The sequence below is a fragment of the Podarcis cretensis genome (assembly GCF_951804945.1).
Source record: "Podarcis cretensis genome assembly, chromosome: 7".
Lineage (NCBI taxonomy): Eukaryota > Metazoa > Chordata > Lepidosauria > Squamata > Lacertidae > Podarcis > Podarcis cretensis.
The window spans coordinates 57,589,095-57,611,361 of NC_137176.1; the positions used below are offsets into that span (position 1 = coordinate 57,589,095).

At 43.1% G+C, this 22,267-nt stretch overlaps 1 protein-coding gene across 1 annotated transcript; it reads right to left on the minus strand.

Moving 5' to 3' along the window:
* Positions 1–210: 210 nt before the first annotated feature.
* Positions 211–19,544, minus strand: TTPA (alpha tocopherol transfer protein). Its single transcript, XM_079984779.1, has 5 exons — positions 19,278–19,544; positions 10,302–10,455; positions 8,843–9,036; positions 8,021–8,131; positions 211–6,019 (listed from the first exon to the last, which is right to left on the minus strand). Exons 1-5 carry the CDS (start codon positions 19,476–19,478, stop codon positions 5,846–5,848), a joined length of 834 nt encoding a protein of 277 aa, XP_079840905.1. The 5' UTR covers positions 19,479–19,544; the 3' UTR covers positions 211–5,845.
* Between the last annotated feature and the right edge of the window lie 2,723 nt (positions 19,545–22,267).

Here is a 22,267-nt window from a genome sequence, read left to right on the forward strand (position 1 = left end):
AAAAACATGCTGCTTGGTGGAAGTACTTTGAATCCAAAGCACTTCCTCCAGCACTATTAACATAAATAGTTTGTCTTCAAATTTTGACTGTTTAATGAACTACTCTTAGTATAGAATGAACAGAAATAGACTGTCCTGAAATAATATTTAGTATTGCAATAAAAACAAGTGGTGCTGAGAAAAAGATACACTCACAAATGATGGGACAGCTTGGCTCATTTATAATGTTTAATTTTATATGTACAAAATTAGAAAAAAAAATACAGCATATAACAAATTGTATCTGCTAACATGTTGCTGGTTGGGTTGTTTTTTTTAGGCACACTTGGTACAATTAGAGTTCCTTTATTATTTCTAAATTACATGATTTCTTCCTTTCTGTTCTGCTGATGTCATGCTACCCTATAGGATTCTAAAACTGCTGGATAAAATATAAATTAGACATCTGAAAATTAAATATCTTTCCCATTAATAAATAATTTGCTCAGTAACTGTTAATAGAACAATGTTGGCAAATGCTTAAGTATTTATCACATGTAACAGAGTATTGTGACACTTTAATTAAAGACTCATTTTTTAGACTGCAATCCAGTGCACTTAACTCGTTGGGGGGTGACTTTTAAGCGGAGATGCATATGATTGTCCTGTTATTGCAGAGCCCAAAGCCCATTTTGTCAGATGCATGACATGGTAAGAGGTTTAGGTAGACAGAGAAAGCTGTAGATCTGTCACAGTAGTTTGTGGGTAATTCACACAAAATCCAATAAAATAAGAAAAGTTTATACATCCTGAGGACCTAAAGCTATTGTAACTGCCACAGAACCATCAGAATAGGCTCATTGCCTTGTGCTGGGAAGTGACAAGGCACCGCAGCTTGATAGAGCTTTCCTTTTTGCTTTGCAGAAAATACTGTTGTAGCAAAACTGTTTCATATTAGCAGGTATTCACATCTTTTCAGGGTGCTGGTCCAAGAGGATAAGCAATCAGGGCTTACCCAACTAGGGAATTAATAAATACGTAACAGCTAAAATATGACTTTTCCCATTAGTGCACTATGCTACCAACCCCTCTCCGGCAGCGGTAGCTAAGTATTTCACAGATAATCCACCTCTCCCCATAAAATAATTTCAAGGAATGATAATCTTCTGAAAGCAAACAGTAAGGCTAAGAAAATCATTAGTGTGTCTAAGCACAATTACTATTCTAAGGACTATGCTGCAGTTGGTGCATATTATTTTATGTATTTACTTGTTAGCCCGTTGTCAGCTTGTACAATGAAAGAATAAGTAAAACCTGCAATCCTATATTCACTTACTTGAGAGTAAATTCCAGTAAACCCAGTTGCAATTACTTCGGAGTAGACAGAAGGCTCAGAAAAAACTTCACTGAATATAACAAAGATTAATTTTATGTAAACATAAGCTTAGCCTGCAAATATATCTAAATTACTAGCTATTGTTGTATAAAAAGTTTGATCCCTCTCCAGTATCCCAAAGGCACCATAATTGAAAGTAGGTTCATGATTGATAATAAGACAACTTTGTGTATGATGGATTATTTTATGGCTATTAGTCATAACAGCTGAAGTCAGCTTCCGTATTTAGAGGCACCATATTTCTGAATACCAGATATTAAGGCAAGAAACTGAAAATGGCTACTTCCACTTTGCCACACATGCCAGCTTCTAAAGGGCATCTAGTTGGCCACTAGGAAGAACAGTGGGGTAGATGAGCCTTTGATCTGATCTTAGGCTGTTCGTATGTTTGTTTTAATCGTACATCCAGCAGGCAATTCAATTAACATATAAGAAGCTGCAAAGTGCCTTCTAGTGGAAATATTTCCCTTCCTGTAAAATGGACGGGGAGCCTGTGCCCTTCAGACATTACTGGACTATAACTCCCATCATCCCTGGCCAGTGGCCGGGCTTGCTGGGGCAAACAGAAGCTAGAGTCCAGCAATATCTAGAGGACCCACACATTCACCATCCTGTTGTAAAATTTCCATTTTACTTGTTCTCTTCCTTGCCTTAAGAAAGAATGCAGCAGATAAGGCATGTATTCTCCAGAAATATTATTCAGATATCAAAACATTTGACATTGGTCTAAAAGCAATTTCACATTTATCTAAGTCAAGTCTGCATATGTAGTTGTTTGTTTCACTAACTTCTGTAGTCTGAGCCAACCTCAACCCCCATTTAAATCTTCTGTAAATCACATTGAAGGGACTCCTGCTGCAGTGAGGCCTCGGAACATCGGCTGGGTGAGGACTGCAGGGCCTGCTCCATTCCAGGGCCTTTTCCAGCAGGCCCAGGGGGCGTGGCCCAGGCATTTATTTGGAACAAACTTTTTGGGAAGGGTGGGAAGTGTTCTGCCATTCTTCCCTGTTCCAGGGGGTTAATGTGCTTTAAAATGTCCTCAAGCAGTCGGTGGCAATTTAAATTTAAATTTTTATTTTTATTTTCCTTTTTTCCATTGTTGGGGGTGGGTGGGATGGATATTTAGTTGGGGATTAATTTTAGTATAATTGTTTCTTTTTGTTGTTGTTTTATTGGTTCTGTATAGTATGTGTTTTGTTTTTAAGGGCGGGATCAGGGCTGCCTGGGAGTGGGGCCCCAGCCAACACGATGGCTGGGACAAGTTCCACGGGGGAGGAAGCACTGGGACATCCGATCTCGGTGATCATGGGCAGGAGGCGGAGTTACGCTAAGACCAGACCATGTCATTACCGAGGAGGCAGGTTTAGTCGTTGTTTGAAGACTATCCCTGCCTCCGGGTCTGGCCTTGACCAGATGGATACTGGAATCAACAGGGGAAACCTACATGACCTGAAGGTGTTGCTGTGTAATGCCAGGTCAATGATGAATAAAACCACTGCCATCCACGACCTGATTGTGGATGGAGGATTTGACCTGGCATGTGTGACAGAGACCTGGTTGGAGGAAGCAGATGGGCCTGTCCTTGCCACTGCTTGCCCACCAGGTTTCTCTTACGCACAGCAACCCAGGTTATGTGGGCGGGGAGGGGGGGTTGCAGTGATTTTTAGGAAGTCACTAGCTTGCACCAGGCGTCCTACTGGGAAGATCCAGTTTTCTGAGTGCATGTTCTGGAAGTTGGGCAATAGGGGCAGTACAGGATTCCTTTTGGTGTACCGACCTCCCCGCTGCACCAAGGATTCCCTGTCTGAGCTGCTTCAGGTCGTGGCAGATTTTCTCCTGGAGACACCTAGTTTGGTTGTCCTAGGAGATTTTAACATCCATGCCGACATGACCTTACAAGGGGCTGCTCGGGACTTCGTGGAAAGCATGGCCTCCATGGGGCTGTCCCTGAATAAGTTTGGCCCAACTCATAGTCATGGACATGCCTTAGACCTGGTGTTCACCTCTAGTGACGTGGGTGATCTGACACTAAGTAAAAGTGAAACAAAAGAAGTGCCATGGTCAGATCACTTCCTGGTGCAACTGGACTTCTCCGCGACCCTTCCCCTCTGCAGGGAGGTGGGACCAATTCGGATGGTCCGCCCCCGCCACTTAATGGATCCAAATGGTTTCCAGAGAGTGGTAGGGGATGCTTTATCCCATGTTGATGGCCTTTCAGCTGATTCCCTGGTGGCCCGCTGGAATGCGGAGTTAACCAGGGCTATCGACTGTCTGGCTCCGAAGCGCCCTCTCCGATTGCATGGAGCCCGGACAGCTCCGTGGTTTTCTTCGGAGCTGAGGGCGATGAAACAATCGCTGAGACGGCTAGAGCGTCGGTGGCAAAAAACTCACTCCGAATCTGACCGGACACAGGTTAGAGCTCAACGTCGAGCCTACCAAGTGGCGATAGCGACGGCGAAGAAGACTTTCTTCACCGCCTCTATTGCATCTGCAGAAAATAGTAGCAGGAGACTCTTTCAGGTGGTTCGTAATTTAACAGAACCACCTTTACCACCGGGCCTTGTAAAGACCCCAAGATCTCCTGCAACGATTTTGCAAAGTTTTTTGCAGATAAAATCACTCATATTCGGAAGGAGCTAGACACCACCGTGGGAGCAGTGCCGGGGCGGGAGAGTGCTAGAGCTCTGTCTGGTCAAGTTGCATGGAATCAATTTCAATCCGTTACCCCCGAGGATGTGGACAGGCTGCTTGGACGCGTGAAACCAACCACCTGTCTCCTGGATCCTTGCCCATCCTCGCTAATAAAAGCAAGCCGGGAAGGGCTGGGCGATGGGCTCTGCGGGGTGGTGAATGCTTCCCTCTGTGAGGGAACATTCCCAGATCCGTTGAAAGAGGCGGTCATTAAACCGCTTCTTAAAAAACCATCTTTAGACCCGGCCAGTATGGCCAACTATCGCCCAGTCTCAAATCTTCCTTTCTTGGGCAAGGTGATTGAGCGCGTGGTTGCTGAACAACTCCAGGCACGCCTGGAGGATGCGGACCATTTGGATCCCTTCCAATCGGGATTCAGGCCTCATCATGGGACTGAAACTGCCTTGGTCGCGCTGGTTGATGATCTCCGGCGAGCTAGGGACAAAGGTGAGAGTTGTTTCCTAGTTCTGCTGGATCTCTCAGCGGCCTTTGATACAATCGACCATAACATCCTTCTGGACCGTCTAGAGGGGCTGGGAGCTGGGGGCACTGTTATACAGTGGTTTCGCTCCTTCCTCCTGGGCCGTGTTCAGAAAGTGGTGGTGGGGGATGAGTGTTCAGACCCCTGGGCCCTCACTTGTGGGGTGCCTCAGGGTTCCGTCCTCTCCCCCATGCTTTTTAACATCTATATGAAGCCGCTGGGAGAGATCATCAGGGGGTTTGGACTGGGCGTCCATCAATATGCAGATGATACCCAGCTCTACCTCTCTTTCAAATCAGAACCAGTGAAGGCGGTGAAGGTCCTGTGTGAGTGCCTGGAGGCGGTTGGAGGATGGATGGCGGCTAATGGATTGAGGTTGAATCCTGACAAGACAGAAGTACTGTTTTTGGGGGACAGGGGGCGGGCAGGTGTGGAGGACTCCCTGGTCCTGAATAGGGTAACTGTGCCCCTGAAGGACCAGGTGCGCAGCCTGGGAGTCATTTTGGACTAACAGCTGTCCATGGAGGCGCAGGTCAATTCTGTATCCAGGGCAGCTGTCTACCAACTCCACCTGGTACGCAGGCTGAGACCCTACCTGCCTGCGGACTGTCTCGCCAGAGTGGTGCATGCTCTGGTTATCTCCCGCTTAGACTACTGCAATGCGCTCTACGTGGGGCTACCTTTGAAGGTGACCCGGAAACTACAACTAATCCAGAATGCGGCAGCTAGACTGGTGACTGGGGGCGGCCGCCGAGACCACATAACACCGGTCTTGAAAGACCTACATTGGCTCCCAGTACGTTTCCGAGCACAATTCAAAGTGCTTGTGTTGACCTTTAAAGCCCTAAACGGCCTCGGCCCAGTATACCTGAAGGAGCGTCTCCACCCCCATCGTTCTGCCCGGACGCTGAGGTCCAGCGCCGAGGGCCTTCTGGCGGTTCCTTCATTGCGAGAAGCAAAGCTACAGGGAACCAGGCAGAGGGCCTTCTCGGTAGTGGCGCCCGCCCTGTGGAATGCCCTTCCAGCAGATGTCAAAGCAATAAATAACTACCTGACATTCAGAAGACATCTTAAGGCAGCCCTGTTCAGGGAAGTTTTTAATCTGTGATATTTTAGTGTATTTTTGGTTTTTATGGAAGCCGCCCAGAGTGGCTGGGGAGACCCAGCCAGATGGGCGGGGTACAAATAATAAATTATTATTATTATTATTATTATTATTATTATCATTGTCGTGTCACCATCATCTCTCTCTCATAGTTTTTTTAATAATCAAATAACTGTGCTTCTCCCAGAACATACTACTTAAACAGAGTAATACTCTGAAGATAACTTTCAGAATCCATCACGAAGTTAGTCCATTCTTGGGAAAGGGTTTCAATGGAGACAACTTCACCGCCATATTCTTTTGGGAGAATGCTGGCTGGAAAGTGTTGTTGGAGAGTAGGAACATAGTTACTCCCATGCATGTGGATCTGCAATAAGAGAAATTGTTTCTACTTTTACATAATATTCAAGAAGACAAAATTCACTCTCATAGTATTGTACAGTTTAAGTCCTGTTAAGGCAAGTGGCTTAGTTAATAGGGAAATTGATGTGTACAGTTGTTCATGATGAGACCACTGACTGCCTGTTTCCTACTAGGCCCAATTCAAGGTGTTGAAAGTGCTGCACTCTACCTATATGCAATGCTATTTTTCTAGAAAAAGACGTGCCAGAGCTCACCATGAACTTCTCCCTTGTTCTCTTGGAATGGCAATGGCACCCACCTAACAGGTGCTGGAACTGAGCTCTGGTGAGCTCTGGCTGAAACAAAAGATCTGCCTATATGACTTATGATTGCATATTATTTTTATCTGATGTTTTCAAGTTTTATTATTTGCTTTGTGATACATATATTTTTATTGAATTATTTTGTAAACCATCCTAGGATCTGAACAGATGAAGTACAAGTCTGTGAGCACTTTGAAAATGATGCTGTGATTACAAAGACCCAGCATAAGTTTCTCAAAAACAAGTAATGCCAAATTAATCTCATTTCTTTTTTCAATAGAGTTACAAGCTTGGTGGATCATGGAAATGCTGTGGACATAGTGTATCTTGATTTCAGGAAGGGTTTTCACAAAGTCTCCCATTATATTATTGCAGAGAAGCTAGTAAAATGTGGCCTGGATGAGGTAACTGTTAGGTGGATTTGTAGCTGATTGCTGTTAAAAACTAAAGAATGGTCACTAACAGTTCCTTGTCATTCTGGGGAAAAGTGCTAAGTGGGGTGCTGCAGGGATCTGTCCTGGGCCGTTGTTGTTCAATGTCCTTATAAGTGAATTTGATGAAGGTAATGGGGTGATGCTCATCAAATTTGCAGATGACACCAAACAGGGAGGTGTAGCCAATGCTACTGAAGACAAAATTGGAATTCAAAATATCCTGACCAGATTGGAGAACTGTGCCCAAACTAACAAATGAATTTCAATAGGGACAAAGATAAAGATAAGAACCAGCTGCACAAATATAAGATGGGATTGTCAGTACTACATGTGAAAAGGATCTATGGGTCTTAGACCACCAGCTTAACATGAGTCAACAGTGTGATGAAGCAGCAAAAAAAGTCAATGGTCTTCTAAGCTGCATCAACAGAAGTATACTGATCAAGGGAAATAATAGTCCCGCTCTATTCTGCCTTGGTCAGAGCACACCTAGAGTCCTGTGTCCAGTTCTGGGCACCACAATTTAAGAAGATTATTGACAAGCTGGAACATGTGCAGAGAAGGGTGACCAAGATGATCAAGGGTCTGGAAATCAAGCCTTATGCGGAACGATTGAGGAAATAGTCTATGTTTAGCCTGGTAAAGAGGACACTGAGAGGAGATATTATAACCATCTTCAAATATCTAAATGGGTGTCACATGGAGGATGGAGTAAGCTTGTTTTCTCCTGCTTCAGAAGCTAGGACCTGAACCAATGGATTCAAGTTACAAGAAAGGAGATTTTGACTGAACATCAGGAAGAATTTTGTGACAGTAGGAGCTGTTTGACTGTGAAACAGACTCCCTCGGGAGGTGTTGGACTCTCCTTGGAGGTTTTTAAGCAGAGGTTGGATCGCCATCTGCCGTAGATACTTTAGTTAAGATTCTTGCATTGCAGGGTGTTGGACTAGATGACCCTCAGGGTCCCTTCCAACTCTACAATTCTAGGGTTCAATGTGGAGCATCTCTACAAGGGCTGTTGTTCTTGTGTAGGCAACCCTTTGGAGACAGTGGAGAATACAGTGTGGCCTACATGGGAAACGTGCATGAAAATAGCTTGAATGGCACCATCTTGTGGCATTTTGAACTATTGTATGAACCCACATTAATGAAATATAAAACTTATAGAACCCTACTGGAATAAAAGAGGTGTAGTCTCTTTTTATTTAAAAAGAAAATGTGTTGGGATAATGTGTGAATTTCATAGGAAAAGAATTAGCATTTACTCACCCGTGCTTTAATCTTTTCTGAGAGGAATGTCTTAATTAGAGCAAAGACCGGGTGAAAGAGCAAAGGCTCATTAACCAAGTGGATTCCACGAACTTTTAGTGGAAAGGCATCCTGCGAAGAGAGTGGAGAGAAGCATGATAGAAGACTAGGATCTTCATATTCTAATGCCTACATTCACATGAGCAGACCTGCCAAAATGTCAGACTACATTTGATTTTAAGCAGAAGTTTTCTGACCATAGCCACCCCTGGGTTTTCAAGTACTTAGGACTGCACTTATAAAACAGTCACAATGTGCCTATCTCATAAGAAAGAAAATAAATGTGGGGTTGAGAAAATTCAGGATAAATTGGCCCAGTTCAGACGGATATATCTTGCCTTATTAAGCTGAGATATGCCTGTGCCTTGTGCTTAAGCACTCCATTCTCACGCTGCCCTTCCCTCCTCCCTTCTTGGCATTCCTGGGTTAATTAATAATAGTTTCCTCATTACACCTGAACCACCACCAACACTTTCCACCCTGAGCAGCAGGACTTAAGAGGCAGCAGTGGATCCACATCTCTGCTCAGCCCCACAGCTCCCAGTCAGGAGTTATATTGGTTCCCTAAGAAGGACGTGACACACTCTGCCCACTTGACCAAGTGCCAATAATACTAAATATCGGTAGTGGTGTTGTTAGAATACCTCAAGCCATCTAGAACAGCAGAATTAGACTGTATTAAAAACACAGGAGCTATCTAATGCTCTTGTTCTCCAAAAACATTGGTATGTGAAAGCCACTATCTGCTTACAGCATAACTAAAAATTTAGAACCAAAGCTCACTGTGATCGCGGCAGCTATTATCTTGGCAACCGTAGGTGTGATCTGAAATGCATGAGCGAATCTCCATCCTTGAAGATCAAAGATACCCTTGACTCCATTCCGCTGTGTTTCTAGCTCTCTCACAACGAGCTCAGATGTGATAAGACTTAAACGAAACAAATCAAATGCTGTGAATGTCTTTGGGTCCCATTTTCCTAATGACAAAGGAGAGGAGAGAGGGAGATGAATAAAGTAAGCACTTTCCCCCAAAAAAGCCCAATGGAACTAAAATGGCTTAAACGTGGTACTTTGGCTTAAACTGGACAGTGGACTAGGCTGCAAGAATAATGGGCAAAATACACCCATTTGCTGATTTCTCACCTGCTTTGAAATGATGTCACTTAAATAAATGCCTAACCCTTCATGGGCTACAAAAATGCTAAGCTGATTTTAACCTTCAGCCCCTTTTCCCTTCTCTCAATTCCTGCTTGCACACAGACCATCCCCACTTCCATGTCTCCTCCAGTGTCCTAATTCAAAGCCCACTTTGTCCATACAACCCATTATTTTTACCTTCATCTCCTTTATTCCTACCTCCTCCTTCCTACAATTCTCCCTTGCACACAGATCCCCCTGCATTTCTGGGCTTCCTCCTGCCTCAGATTCCACAGCCCCCTTTGCACTCACATACCCTGATGCTATATGTTACTGTACCTTAAAGATGAACAGAATCTTAAGAGCAAGTCTGTCAGTTAGCTCGTTCAGTTAGAGAAGGTTTGACTGAGTTGATGGATGTTGTCACCGTATGAGTGTTTGATAATAAAATATTTGTTCTAAATTTCTACATTGAATCTGGAATGTCATGTTGAAGTCAACACATAGCACCAGGAACTAAATACACTGTGTGAAAGTACTGTGAAATATTTGAGGGCTCCACATCCTCTATGTCTCTCACACAAGGCAGCTGAGGAAAAGAAAAGGGGAAAGAGAAAAGGGAGAGATATTGAGAGGAAAATGCAGGTTTTAAACAAGTGGCAGAGGTTTGAATAAAGAAAGTAGAAGTGGGAGACACTGAGAGAAAAAGTGACAGTTTAAAAGAAGGTTTCAATGCTGCAAGAAGGGAGCTGGGAGCAGCACTTTTTGTATTTGCTTTTTGGTGTTATTTTCTGTGTACAATTTCTGTGTTGTACCCACCTGTGCTACTTTTGTAAACAACCACGATCACAACAACCCCCCCTTTCCAATCTATTCAGACCCCTCCCACCACTTTCCATTCTCGAAGTCCTTCCTAGCTTCCTGCCATGGCCATTGCTGTTGTGAAACCAGCCTCCTCTTCTGCCTCCTCCACCCTAACTTCATGCAAATCCAGGATTCTGATGAAGTACTACAAATCCACCAGTGGGGGCTGCGAGATTACATTACAAGAAGTCAGAAGCAGAGCATGCTACTTGCCAGTGTTGCAAAAAGAAAAGCTACTTGCCAATTCTGTAAATGAGAACTTTGCTACCAGCTGGGTCCCTCTCCTTCAGAACTCCAAGGTAACCAGATTTCATCAGACCAAGGAGAGAGAAAGGCCGTACATCTCCAACTATTTCTGGGAATTCAGCTCTCCACTTGTGATAGTTTTTCAATAGCTGGGAAAGAAATAGCAGAAAGAGGGGGAGATAGTACCGCAAAGCAGTCAGCTGTAGAGTATTCTGTTACATGATTCTTATGTTGTAAAATATTACTGCCCTTCTTGCTAAGTATATGCATACTTTTATCTCAGTTAAGTTCACAAACTGTGTGCAAATATATTTTAACATTTAGGCTGGTGTCCTTTTGTTGAAATTAATCTCCTGTAACACTAGACTTGACCATAGATAGCTTAGTCGATAAGAGTGTGATGCTGATAATGCCAAGGTTGCAGGTTTAATCCCTGTGGTGCAATTAGGTAGCAAGGAGTCTGGATTTTAATCCCTACTCAGAGATGAGGCTCACAGGTTAATCCTGTACCATTCAATATACAGCATCTCAAGCTAACCTGCCTCACATGATTGCTGTGAGGGGGGTGGGGAAGCAGGCCCTCGTGTTCATTGCCTTGAACTTGATGGGAGGAAGAACAGTGCACGATTGTGACAGAAAGTATAAGCTTCCAAAACAGGACCAGTATAAGGTTTCCAACCCAGCCTTCACCATAAAGGTATATAATCATACAATTGAAAACAAGTAAAACTTGCTTACAAGTATACAATGTTAAGAAGCAAAACAATTTCAAACAAAGCAGCATAGGTGTGGGTCCCACAATTATTAACAGTCACTTAGGCTGAATCCTGTGCTGGCTTACCTAGGAGTAAACCCCACTGGATCCTATTTGCATCTGAGTAAGCATGTAAAGAAATCACTGAAACCAAGCATGTGGGTTGTATCCAAAGAAGACATTCCCATGAGTGCAAAGACTTCTGCCTGCACAACGAGACTTCCCTTCCCCTAAATCTCCTCTGGAAGGTTGGGGGAACCCTCAGAAACAGACTGGGAGGTGTAGAAGACAAGGGAGGAAAAGTCCTGTTGTGCAGGTGAAAGTATTCATGCTGATGGGATGACTTCATTGGATTCAACCCTAGATTTTTCCACACACCACCAATAAACAATGCAGATAGCAACACCTTTTTACAGCAAGACTGTTGAGCACTATAGAGATTTTTCTGGTTGCTAGCCTGGTTCAGAGACAATGTTGGTCTTTCTTTCTGGAGGAAAAGAAAACAGATCCTTTCCCCATTGGTACTGTATTCAGAACAAGGTAGAATTCAGGAGCACTACATAACTATTATCCAACCAGAACATGATTTTTACATAAGTCTTGTCTAACAGGAATTTTACTTGGAACGATATTTGCTACTTAATAGGTTACACTCGGTACATAAACAGGGAAATATCCATAGTTTATTTTAAGACTTATCCAGGTAGATGAAGCTACCTTTCAATTACTATTCTTCTGTCAACAATTCATTTCTTTTTATTTCTCATAAATGCAAAATAATAATACAAGTTTTCTCCTTCATTTTTTGGTCCCATTATCAAATCTGTATAAATTGTCTCACTTTCATTAAGAACAAAGCTTCCAAGGAGTAATTTGTTGATATCTGAATGCACTTGCCCCATGATCAACATGAAGTAAGTCCCTTTGGGCAATCATTCTGGAATATGGAGCAGTTTTTGATACCTTCAGAACTATGTTAAGTAGCTAAATGTGCTAAACAAAGAAGCTAAATGTACAACTGTGAAGAAGTGCCTGGAAAGAATGAAGAAATGAGCCAAGCTTCTCTTTTAATAGAGAAATCCAGCATCTTCTTTCTGCACTCTCACCTAATGAATACATTTGGGCAGATGATCTTATCTTGCATTCATATCAGTGTACGTACAACCTATAATTTCATTTGAGTTTTGTCTTTCATTGTTCTGATCAGTATCTGCATGTTTCCTGAACATGCATACTTCTTATATTGGGACAGAGGACTTTGCTTATGGATTTCCACATTTGTACCAGTGCACCCACTAACAAATCTGATTCAGTTTACTCAGGTCATCTGTAGAGTGATCTCATGATCTTAGCCATCAACACAGTTATTCTAAGGCATTTTCATTTACCAATTTAAGCAATAATGACAAGTACCCAGGGCTCAAAAGATAAATTAATGTATAGCTTTAAAGTTTTATGTGCTTCTCATATGAGAAATGATTTATCCACATTAATCATCCTTAGGCTTTCAACTGGAGATATTTGGGTTGGAAAAAGTCTAGCCTCACAGTTTGTTCCCAAATGTTGGAGAAATTCTTATGAACTTTGAATGGATATTTCCCAATGCTTAATTCTTAGCCTTTCCCCCATTTTCAACAGGATGCTTGTTTTTCCAATAACACTTTATGTTGTGACATAATCCTCCTTATTTTGAATAACACTTATGGCAAAGGAAACAGATTTGTTAAGTTTAATACACAAGTGTTCACAGTTTGGGACTGTATTAAACAAACACCATGATTCCTTATCTCTGGATTGTGCCGAGCTCCTAAATCAGGAATACTGTATCACACTGAACTAAGATTGTGTATACATTGCAGGGGTACCATGACCTAAGCCAGTGATGGCCAAACTTGGCCCTCCAGCTGTTTTGGGACTACAACTCCCATCATCCCTAGCTAACAGGACCAGTGGTCAGGGATGATGGAAATTGTAGTCCCAAAACAGCTGGAGGGCCAAGTTTGGCCATCACTGACCTAAGCCATATCTTCCCAAGTGCTTCCACTGATGTGAAGTACCTTGAATGAAGCAGTGTGGGAAGGAGACTGATCAGTCAGATCAGGAGGAACCCTTGTGGACTATTAATGGCAAGAGGAAGGCATAAAAGGAAGGGTCAAAAGGTAGGAAATGTGCACAACAGGGGATGGAGTTGGTGGGTGGATGTGGTCTAACAGGAGACAGAGCCAAAAGAAGAAAAGGCTGACAACTGGTATTGGCAGCAGAGTTGTACCAAGGCTTAAGTCAGCCAAACCCACACAAGCAGCTGTTGTGAGAAGCCCAGACCCTACCTGGAAGTATATACTTGGAGCAGAAATCTAGAAATAGATTGCCCTGGGAGATTAAGAGAGCACAGAAGTTCTTACGTCTATTTCACCACGCATATTCATGGAGCGCTTATTCATTCATTTATACAGATGTTTTGCGCAAAACTGCTTTTGTACAAAACTGCTACATTAAAAATAAATTTGGCCTATTTATTATTACCCTATTTACAATGGTTACTGTCATCTATCTATAGGGCCAATTGGTATTTCAAGATTCCTTACTAGCCACAGTTCTGAAGGAAATCCTTTCTTGAAGGCAGTATTTCTTCTTTTCCACCTTTGACACTGAGGGTTGTCTCTGAGTAATTTCACTCACTTGAAGTTGTTTTCTAATGTTGTTAATATCTATCTATCTATCTATGCAAAGCATGGGTACTATGAATGTTGCCTTCCTCAATTACAAACCGTTTCTATCTTTGCCATTTCTCAACTACTCAGAGGAAAGCTCCTAGATACGATAGTGATAATAGATTTTCTGTCACAGCCACAGCAGTAAAGAATGCTGGCACACTTGCATGCATTATTGATCCAGTGAGGAGTTAGGCTGGAGACCAAATGTTTAACTTTGCTAGGCTCCCCATAACAGTATGAATAAATGTTGCCATTTGTAGCAAAGTATTAGTTGTAGCGCTTGTTCTATTCTGACTGTGAATCAATAACTGCACAAAAGGAGTGCAAGGCAAGTATAATTACTGTACCTTGATATAATTCAAGTGGTGCAACCGTGTGGTTTTTCCTCCTCTATCATATAACCAAAGCACACACCCCAAATGAATAGATAATTGTGGATGCTGGAGACTCCCAAGGCTTTAAAAACAACAACAACACTGTTGGGAAGACGCCAACAGTTCTATGCTCCCTAACAGACCAGCTTCATATAACTCAATAATTGTGCTTGCTTGCAAGGTTTTAGGTTACCAGAGATCCTTAAGTTGCCAAGGATCTGAGACTAATGCACAGGACATGTTCTTTCTGATAGGCCACTGGAAGTAAAGGAGGTCAGTAGATGGCCTTCCAGCTGCTTCTCTAGCCCACAATGCATCAACAAAAACCCTCATCCTGGACCACTTCCATCAAAGACTTATGGGAGATAAGTTGACAGCAAGTTTCTTCCTACAAGCACCAGTAAGGGGCTGGATGATGAAGAAGAATAAATGAGAGGTGGTGGGATGAGAGAGAGAGGTCACATGGGTTTGAGGGACAGGAGAACAGAGAGGAAAAGCTATGGGAGTATTCATTTCCCTTCTGTACTCCTCTTGTGAGTATATGCATGCATACATGTGAGTAGAAATGCATTTGTGTGTGTGCACGCGTGTGAAAGGAAGTGTAAAGGTGGGGTTCCATACCTATTAAATGAAGGTTTTATATGCATGCTTAAATGTGGGAGAAATGTTTGCATGTGTGCTTTGAGGTTTTCTGCAATCAAGCCGTATATAAATATTATGAAATAAAATAAATCAACACACGGGCATCTGTGAATCAGCAAGAGCCCTCTTCCTTCCTGTGCCCTAATTTCCTGTACATTTTTCCTAGGATGAAAGAGAATCAGGTAGTCTTGTATTATTGATGTGTGAATGGCACTGCAAACAGACATCAAATAAACTTTGTGCTTTTATATTATTGGAAATGCAGGTATAAGCATTTATATTATCATCAGAAGCTTAAAAGACAATACTGAATGGGTTTTCAGCTGAGCCATTCAGATCCTATATCCTTCTTCTGAGGATATGCTCACCTAGCCACTTCATGGTCTGAAGATCACTGTTTCCTTTCTTTTTGCTTTCCTCTGTGCCTTACCCACTGGCAGCATGACTTACAAAACTTAAAAAGATATACAAACATACGGTATTTATTCCTTCTTCAGTTCTCCGTTAGCATACATGGCATTAACATGAGTCCATGTTTTATTCGTGACAAAGGGAGGTGCTTAATCTCCTAAATAATGCCTGAAAATTTGTCTTTCTTTTAACTGTGGTAGAGTATCAGTGCTGCACACCCCAAGGTCCAAGGTCCAATCCTTAGCATATCCAGGTAGGTCTGGCATAGATCCCAATCTGAAACCTGAAAAACTGCTGCTAATCAGGGAAAACAATACTGAGCTAGGCACTGTAGTAGATAATGGTCTGACTCAATAGAAGACCATCCTATGTTACTATTCTCTGCACCAACCAAGAACCTACAACTGCACAAACCAGCATGCAACGTGTGTGTGTAATTAGTTTTCCAATATATTCCCAATAATAGCCAAATTATAACAACAACAATTAATTCCCAAATTATACAATTATCAAAATGGCAGTCAACTTCCAATTAATACATTTTAGTTAAAGTGGCTCCCTGCATGGTGGTTTGGGTGCATTTCCGATCTTAAATCACTGCATTCCATAATCTTAATGAATGTCAGTTACTTTTCAGTTATAATAATAATCCCTTAGTTAACAGCTACATAATCAATGATTTCTATTCATGATGTTACAATATATAAGTTTATAAAGCTTCAAGTGACAAACTCAGACTATTATCTTTATTCTGTCCTGTGTGTGAAAACTGTTATGTCCGTGGAGATTCCTTCTGTCCATATATGGTGGTGTCTCTTTCAGTTCTCAGTTGTTGTTTAACACCAAACGTTAAAAACTTCCCTTCGGATGTCTTCTAAAAGTCAGATGTCTTCTAAAAGTCAGATAGTTGTTTATTTCCTTGACATCTGAAGAGAGGGTTTCCACAGGGAGGGCACCACTACCGAGAAGGCCCTCTGCCTGGTTCCCTGTAACTTCGCTTCTTGCAGTGAGGGAACCAGCAGCCACTTCCCTCTCTTTTCTTTGCAATATGATGTGACATTGGGTTGTCCCATCACCAACATCTAATGATATGTGGCTGTTGGTAGTGCAATGTGCAAGAGCAATGATATTGCATCACACACTGTGTTATAACGGCAAACAAAGAAGGACGAAGAGTGACAGCAGCTTCATATTTGTTTACAAGACATGTTACATGGAGTTCTGTGATTGTAACACTGCACATACTTTCCCACCCCTTTCAGAAAGCAGCCACAGGGTTGTGTGGGTGTGTGAGAGAGAAATCTGAAAACAAGTACCCACCAGTTTAACATCCTGTTCTCACAGTGGCTGGCTATATACCCGTGGGAAACCCATAAGTAGGATGGGAGAACACAGTATTCTCTCCCAGTGGCGAAGGAAGGGGGTGCGGCTCGCCCTGGGTGCCATTACTGTGGCAGGGGTGACAAACTAGGGGTTTTTTTTAATTGGGCTCACAAAACTTTTTAGGAGTGACGTGGTGGCTGCAGGTTCCACTCTGCCTGAAACAGCAGTGTGGGACTTGCGTCTGCCTACTGCCTCTCCCTCAGCTGCCCTACAGCTGAGGGAGAGGCAGCGGAGAGGCTCAAGGCATTGGAGAAGCTCACCCCAACCCATGGGCAGTTCACCCTGCCCCTGGCTGCAGGACACGAGCCTGTACCAGACACCCAAGCGGCTAGCTATGCCGCTGTTATCTCTATTTGGGATTCCCAGCAACTGGTACTTAGAGGCATACTGCCTCCAAGAGCAGAGGCAGAACATCTCAACAGCTTCTAGCCATAATGGCTACCATTATCCTCCATGCATTTATCTAATTTATCTAATGAGAGCCAGTGTGGTGTAGTGCTTAAGAGCGGTAGACTCGTAATCTGGTGAACCGGGTTCGCATCTCCGCTCCTCCACATGCAGCTGCTGGGTGACCTTGGGCTAGTCACACTTCTCTGAAGTCTCTCAGCCCCACTCACCTCACAGAGTGTTTGTTGTGGAGGAGAAAGGGAAAGGAGAATGTTAGCCGCTTTGAGACTCCTTCGGGTAGCGATAAAGTGGGATATCAAATCCAAACTCCTCCTCTTCTTCTTCTAATTATCTTTTAAAGGTGGTAACTATAACTACATCTTTGATCAGGAACAGTGTGCGCGTGGATTAGCCCTTTGCAGTGCTTTTTTCTGGGGGAGACACAGGGGTACACATACCCCTAAATGTGTTGTAAATCTTTGTGCTTTTGTCCATTTACTGTATTTATTTTCCCCGATTTGAACTATAAAATGGTGATTTTCTTGAGTCAAATCGAGAGTACTACTCCTAAATATTTTTTAAGAAAAAAAGCACTGGCCCTTTGTCCCCATATAAAATCCCTGAATTAAAGTGCCTACACAGATGCTACTGGTCTTCTTAGATGTCTGCCACACACCAGAGGAACAGCTAGCATATTAGTATCCTACTTACTGCTTGCTTCAGATAACATGTGGGGTTTTTTTTTACTGCTTCTTGCCATACTGAGAAGCACAGGCATTATCACAGATGTTTTTACAAACACAAAAAGGTACAAAAAGGGTAAGAAAAATAGACAATTCTAAACAGTATCCTGAAATAAAAAGTTCCTTAAAAACAAGTGCACCGGGGAGAGGAATTACATTAACTGGAAAAATACATAAAGTTGAAAGGTTCTAGCCAATACTGTAATTAGGGTCCAAAGACAGATGCAGTAATCTATGAATGAGGAACTATGTTTTACAAGACCATGTCTCTGGAGTTTTATATGCAAACATAGATGTGTGAGCTTCAGGACAAATGAACAATCCAAAAGATTGTTGGTGGACTTGCCTCTCACTGGGCTTTATAGGACAAACTTTGGACTATTTGCTGCACACAACATGGCATTCTTTATGTGATGCTGTGCATCTAATGTGATATATTTTGTTTTTTTGTGATGTAAAGAAACTTTGGGAACTATTTTTTCACGACTTTTTTAAAGGACTTGTCTTTTTAAAACAAGTATTTTACTGCCCCTCAAGAATAATAACATTAATCAGAAACTGTGCAAAGCAAAAATATACCATCAATTTATTTCATTCTAATATTTAGCAGGCGTGGTGTGTTTCCAGAGCAAGTCCATCCATGAGGGCAAGTGAGGCTACCAACTCAGGCCACAGGGCTCACAGGGGCAGCCGATCTCAATGTTAGACTTTCTCTCCCTCCCCCTTAGTCCTGATGTGGCCAGGGAAGGCTGGCCTCAGTTGCAAAAATGCCCTATGTGTTTGTAACAAGATGCCTATGAATAGGAAGTCAATGCTGTTAAATAACTGTAGTGTCCATCCTTAAGCTTGTAAGGTAGGAAGCCCCAGAGTGGGCTGGGCTGGGTTGGGGTGGGGTGGAGCCCAAAGCTGCCGTGTAAAGCTGCTTTAACTCAAGGGGCTCCTAAATATCCTGAAGTATTACTGCATGTGCATACATGGCCATTTCCAAGAGCTGTTCTAAGAGCTACTTTAAATAGCAATATGATGCTTGTTTCTGGTGTGGCTAAAGCCCTCTCCATAGCCTGCCACAGTTCAGCCTGGCTATAATAAATAATATTTTTTTATTTATATCCCGCCCTTCCCGGTTCAGAAAACAGGGCTCAGGGCGGCTAACAACAAATTTAAAAGACTTAATTGATGCAACAACAAAACAACATAAAATACAGTATAAAACGTGAATAACAATAAATTCAGAATTCAAAAATCAATTGCACATTACACAGAAGTGCAACCGACCCATGTCCTCCTCCTATGCTCTGCAGTGGGCAAACTGATTCTCTGCCTGCATCTGGCTTGTAGTGAGATGCGTGCTGTAGTCACAACCTGAAGTTTAGGCATCTCAAGAAAGCGTGGTAGTGCTGCAATCTTAGGCAAGGTGGGACTGAGTCCCTGATAAGTGTGCACTGAAAAACAGAGTGAGCTAGGCAGGCGCGCTCAGCCTTGAGCAGCCGGCGTCCCCCGCAGCCCGGGTGGGCTAGACGCGCCTATCTCGTGCCCGCGCCCGCGCCCGCGCGCTCCCTTTACCTTCCATGCCAGCTCGGCGTCGAAATCCCGAGCTCGCAAGAAGCGGGCCAGAAAGGCGTCGGACAGGGACCAGGGCGAAGGATGTACGTTCTCCTCCTGGGCTCGGCGCCTCAGCGCGGCCACGGCGGCCCTCACGACCGGGGAGCCGTCGGGCAGCTCGTTGAGGTTCCCTTTCAGGACGCACGGCTCGTCTTGGCTCATGGCGCCACCTCCCCGCCGACTCCCTCGCCTCGGCCTGGCGCGGCTGCAACTGAGGGACGAGCTCCTCCGGCCCCATTACATAATAACGAGGGCGAGGAGTGCCTGGCGCGGCTGCCAAATTGGAGCCGCCGCTTTCCTTGGCAGCCTTCGCCCACTCGGCTTCGAGCCAGGCTGCCTCGACTCCTGCGCCTCCGCAGGCGCAACTGACGAGGGTCCCCCGGGCCTGGCATAACGCACTGTGAAGCACTAGGGGCGGAGAAGGAACAAGGAGAACCCAAGCCCGGCTCCCCCCGTGAGAACCTCGCAGCCTTGGTTCCTTGTCAACCTTCTTAGCACGTACATGGCTAATATAGGACCAAACCACTGGGGTCCTGGATTAGAGGGGTGTGCGCATGGCTTCTAGCTTATATTCAAGACGGTGAAGGGAAGATGAAATGCGAGTTGGGCTCGGGGTCACCGGGATTTCATTTCCCTTTCCTGAAGAAACAAGCCTCACGCTCCCCAGCCCTGTAGCAAATGAGGGCCTCTCATCATGTGTAGAGGGGGTTTCCCTTACCCGCTAAAGCCCTCTTCCAGCTGGGAAGATCATTGAAAGGGCTCGCCCAGTGCATCTCCCTGGAAACAATAAGCATGGGATGAGGAAAAACAACTCCCTAGTACAATAATATTAGTCTTGTGAGGGTGCTATTATTCTCTGCAACAACGTTTATATCCAGCATGGATTTCAGCGTACTTCCATGGGGTTCCCGGGTCTTCCATCCAAACACCTGCTCAGCTGTAATAAAGGCTAAAAGAGCAATCAGTCATGCTGAGTGTCTTACTTATGAGCAAGGTCATTAAAGAATGGAATGCCGCAGCACAACTTTTCAAGGCTAAAGGTGGGTATTAATTAGGCCAATTTGGTAGTCAGCACTTCCTTAAATCATTTAAAGTAGCCTTGTGCTGATTTCAACACTAGTTGAGTTAGAATACAGATACAGAACAAAGCAAAACAAGAGATCTAATTATGTTTGTCACTAAAGCCCCTGCAGAATGTCACTTGGCCCTGAAAGTCTATGTTACTCCCCATCAGGGACATGGGTTTCTGGGAAATTTTCAAGTGGAATTTTTTCAGTTTGCAATGGGAAATTCTCTTATGCCCTAGAACAGGCATGGGGGAAAGTGTCTCCTGCTATATTCATTTTATTTACTACATGTATGTCCTACCTATCCTCCAAGGAGTGTGGTGGAGTCTCCTTCTTTGGAGGTCTTTAAGCAGAGGCTTGACAACCATATGTCAGGAGTGCTCTGATGGTGTTTCCTGCTTGGCAGGGGGTTGGACTCGATGGCCCTTGTGGTCTCTTCCAACTCTATGATTCTATGGAAGCAGGATAGTTCCCCACCTCTGTGTGCTAGGTTTTTCAGAGTCAAGTGACAATGTATTCTAGCAGGGCCTCTGTAGTGGCTTTATTAGTTTAACCAGGTTCTGAGTGCTCTGCTTCTGTTAGAATATTTACTTCATTTAACTGTGTGATGTGTCCTTTGTTTTGACCATATCCTGCCCTTACGTAATGTCTTATGTATATAGACCCTGGCCCTTAGATTTAGATTTATAATTATAATTTGCCAGCTTTTTAGGCTCTGAGATTCGTATTGTTAATCTAAAGCTGCAAGCCTGTGCATTCTTATTTAGGAGTAAGCCCTACTGAACTCTGATATTTACTTCTAGTCAACACAAATAGGATTGAGCTGCATCTTGGTTACATCCAAACTGGTTTTTTAAAAAAAATAATATTTATTACTTTTAAAGCTTACAAAAAAGAAAGAAAAGAAAAAAGACAGGAGAAAGAAAACAAGGAGACAAAAACAATACAATACAATATATAAACAACGCAAAACACAACCTTAACACATTAAACTAAACACAATAAACTAAACAAAACAAAAGAAAAACAATTTAAAAGCATACATCATACCTTTTCCATACTCTTATCTTTCATTCCCTTGTTTCATCGATCTCTTCTCACTTCCCTTTTTGTATTCCACTTCTATTGTTTCAGCAATTCCTTTCCATCTTTCTCTATTTTCTGTCATATAAATGTCTTAACATATTTTTAATCTTATTTCCATTAAAACTAATATACATATTTAAGCTTAACTCCTTATAACATTTCTACTAAGGCCATAAAATTTCATTCCAACATTTTTCTATCACTCATTAATTTTACAGTATTTCTATATACAGACTTTAAATTTTCCAATCCTCTTCCACCATCTCCTCTCCCCGGTCTCGGACTCTGCCAGTCACTTCCGTCAACTCCATACAGTCCATCAACCTGGAGATCTTATGTCCGAGGCTCTTAACTCTTTTCCAAGTCCCTTCTGCAGGTCTACTTCATTTTCTTTGATGCTATAGAGCAGATCTTGGGGAAACTCCGGCCTAACAATATTTTTATTCCTTCTCGACAGGTCAGCCAGATTTCCATAGTTAAAGCTAAGATTCATAAAGTATTTCAGGACATGTTTCAAGATTCCTCCAAATCCAAAGGCCCCCAGAACTCCAGTCTCCTCCTGACCCAAAAGTCAGTTAATCCCTGCATGGAGGGATCTTTCCAGCTTTCCTTCTCCAGTCCAGGCCAGGCTCCAATCCTCAAAATCTGACTTTTTCTAGGTTCAATCATAAAAGGCCTCAACTTATAGTCCTCAGTTTGCCTTTGTAAGGCTGAGGCTCCCACTTGTATTACTTTAGGTTCGACAACAACAACTTTCTCCTTCTCCTTCTCCACAATTTGTTCTGCTGAAGTAAATTC

Coding starts and splice junctions, on each gene's coding strand:
- TTPA (XM_079984779.1), bottom strand. CDS start 19,478: ATGAGCCAAGACGAGCCGTGCGTCCTGAAAGGGAACCTCAACGAGCTG. Junction 10,456..19,277: donor ACGCCGAGCTGGCATGGAAG/GTAAAGGGAGCG, acceptor TTTCTTTCCCAG/CTATTGAAAAACTATCACAA. Junction 6,020..8,020: donor CAGAAAAGATTAAAGCACGG/GTGAGTAAATGC, acceptor CTCTTATTGCAG/ATCCACATGCATGGGAGTAA.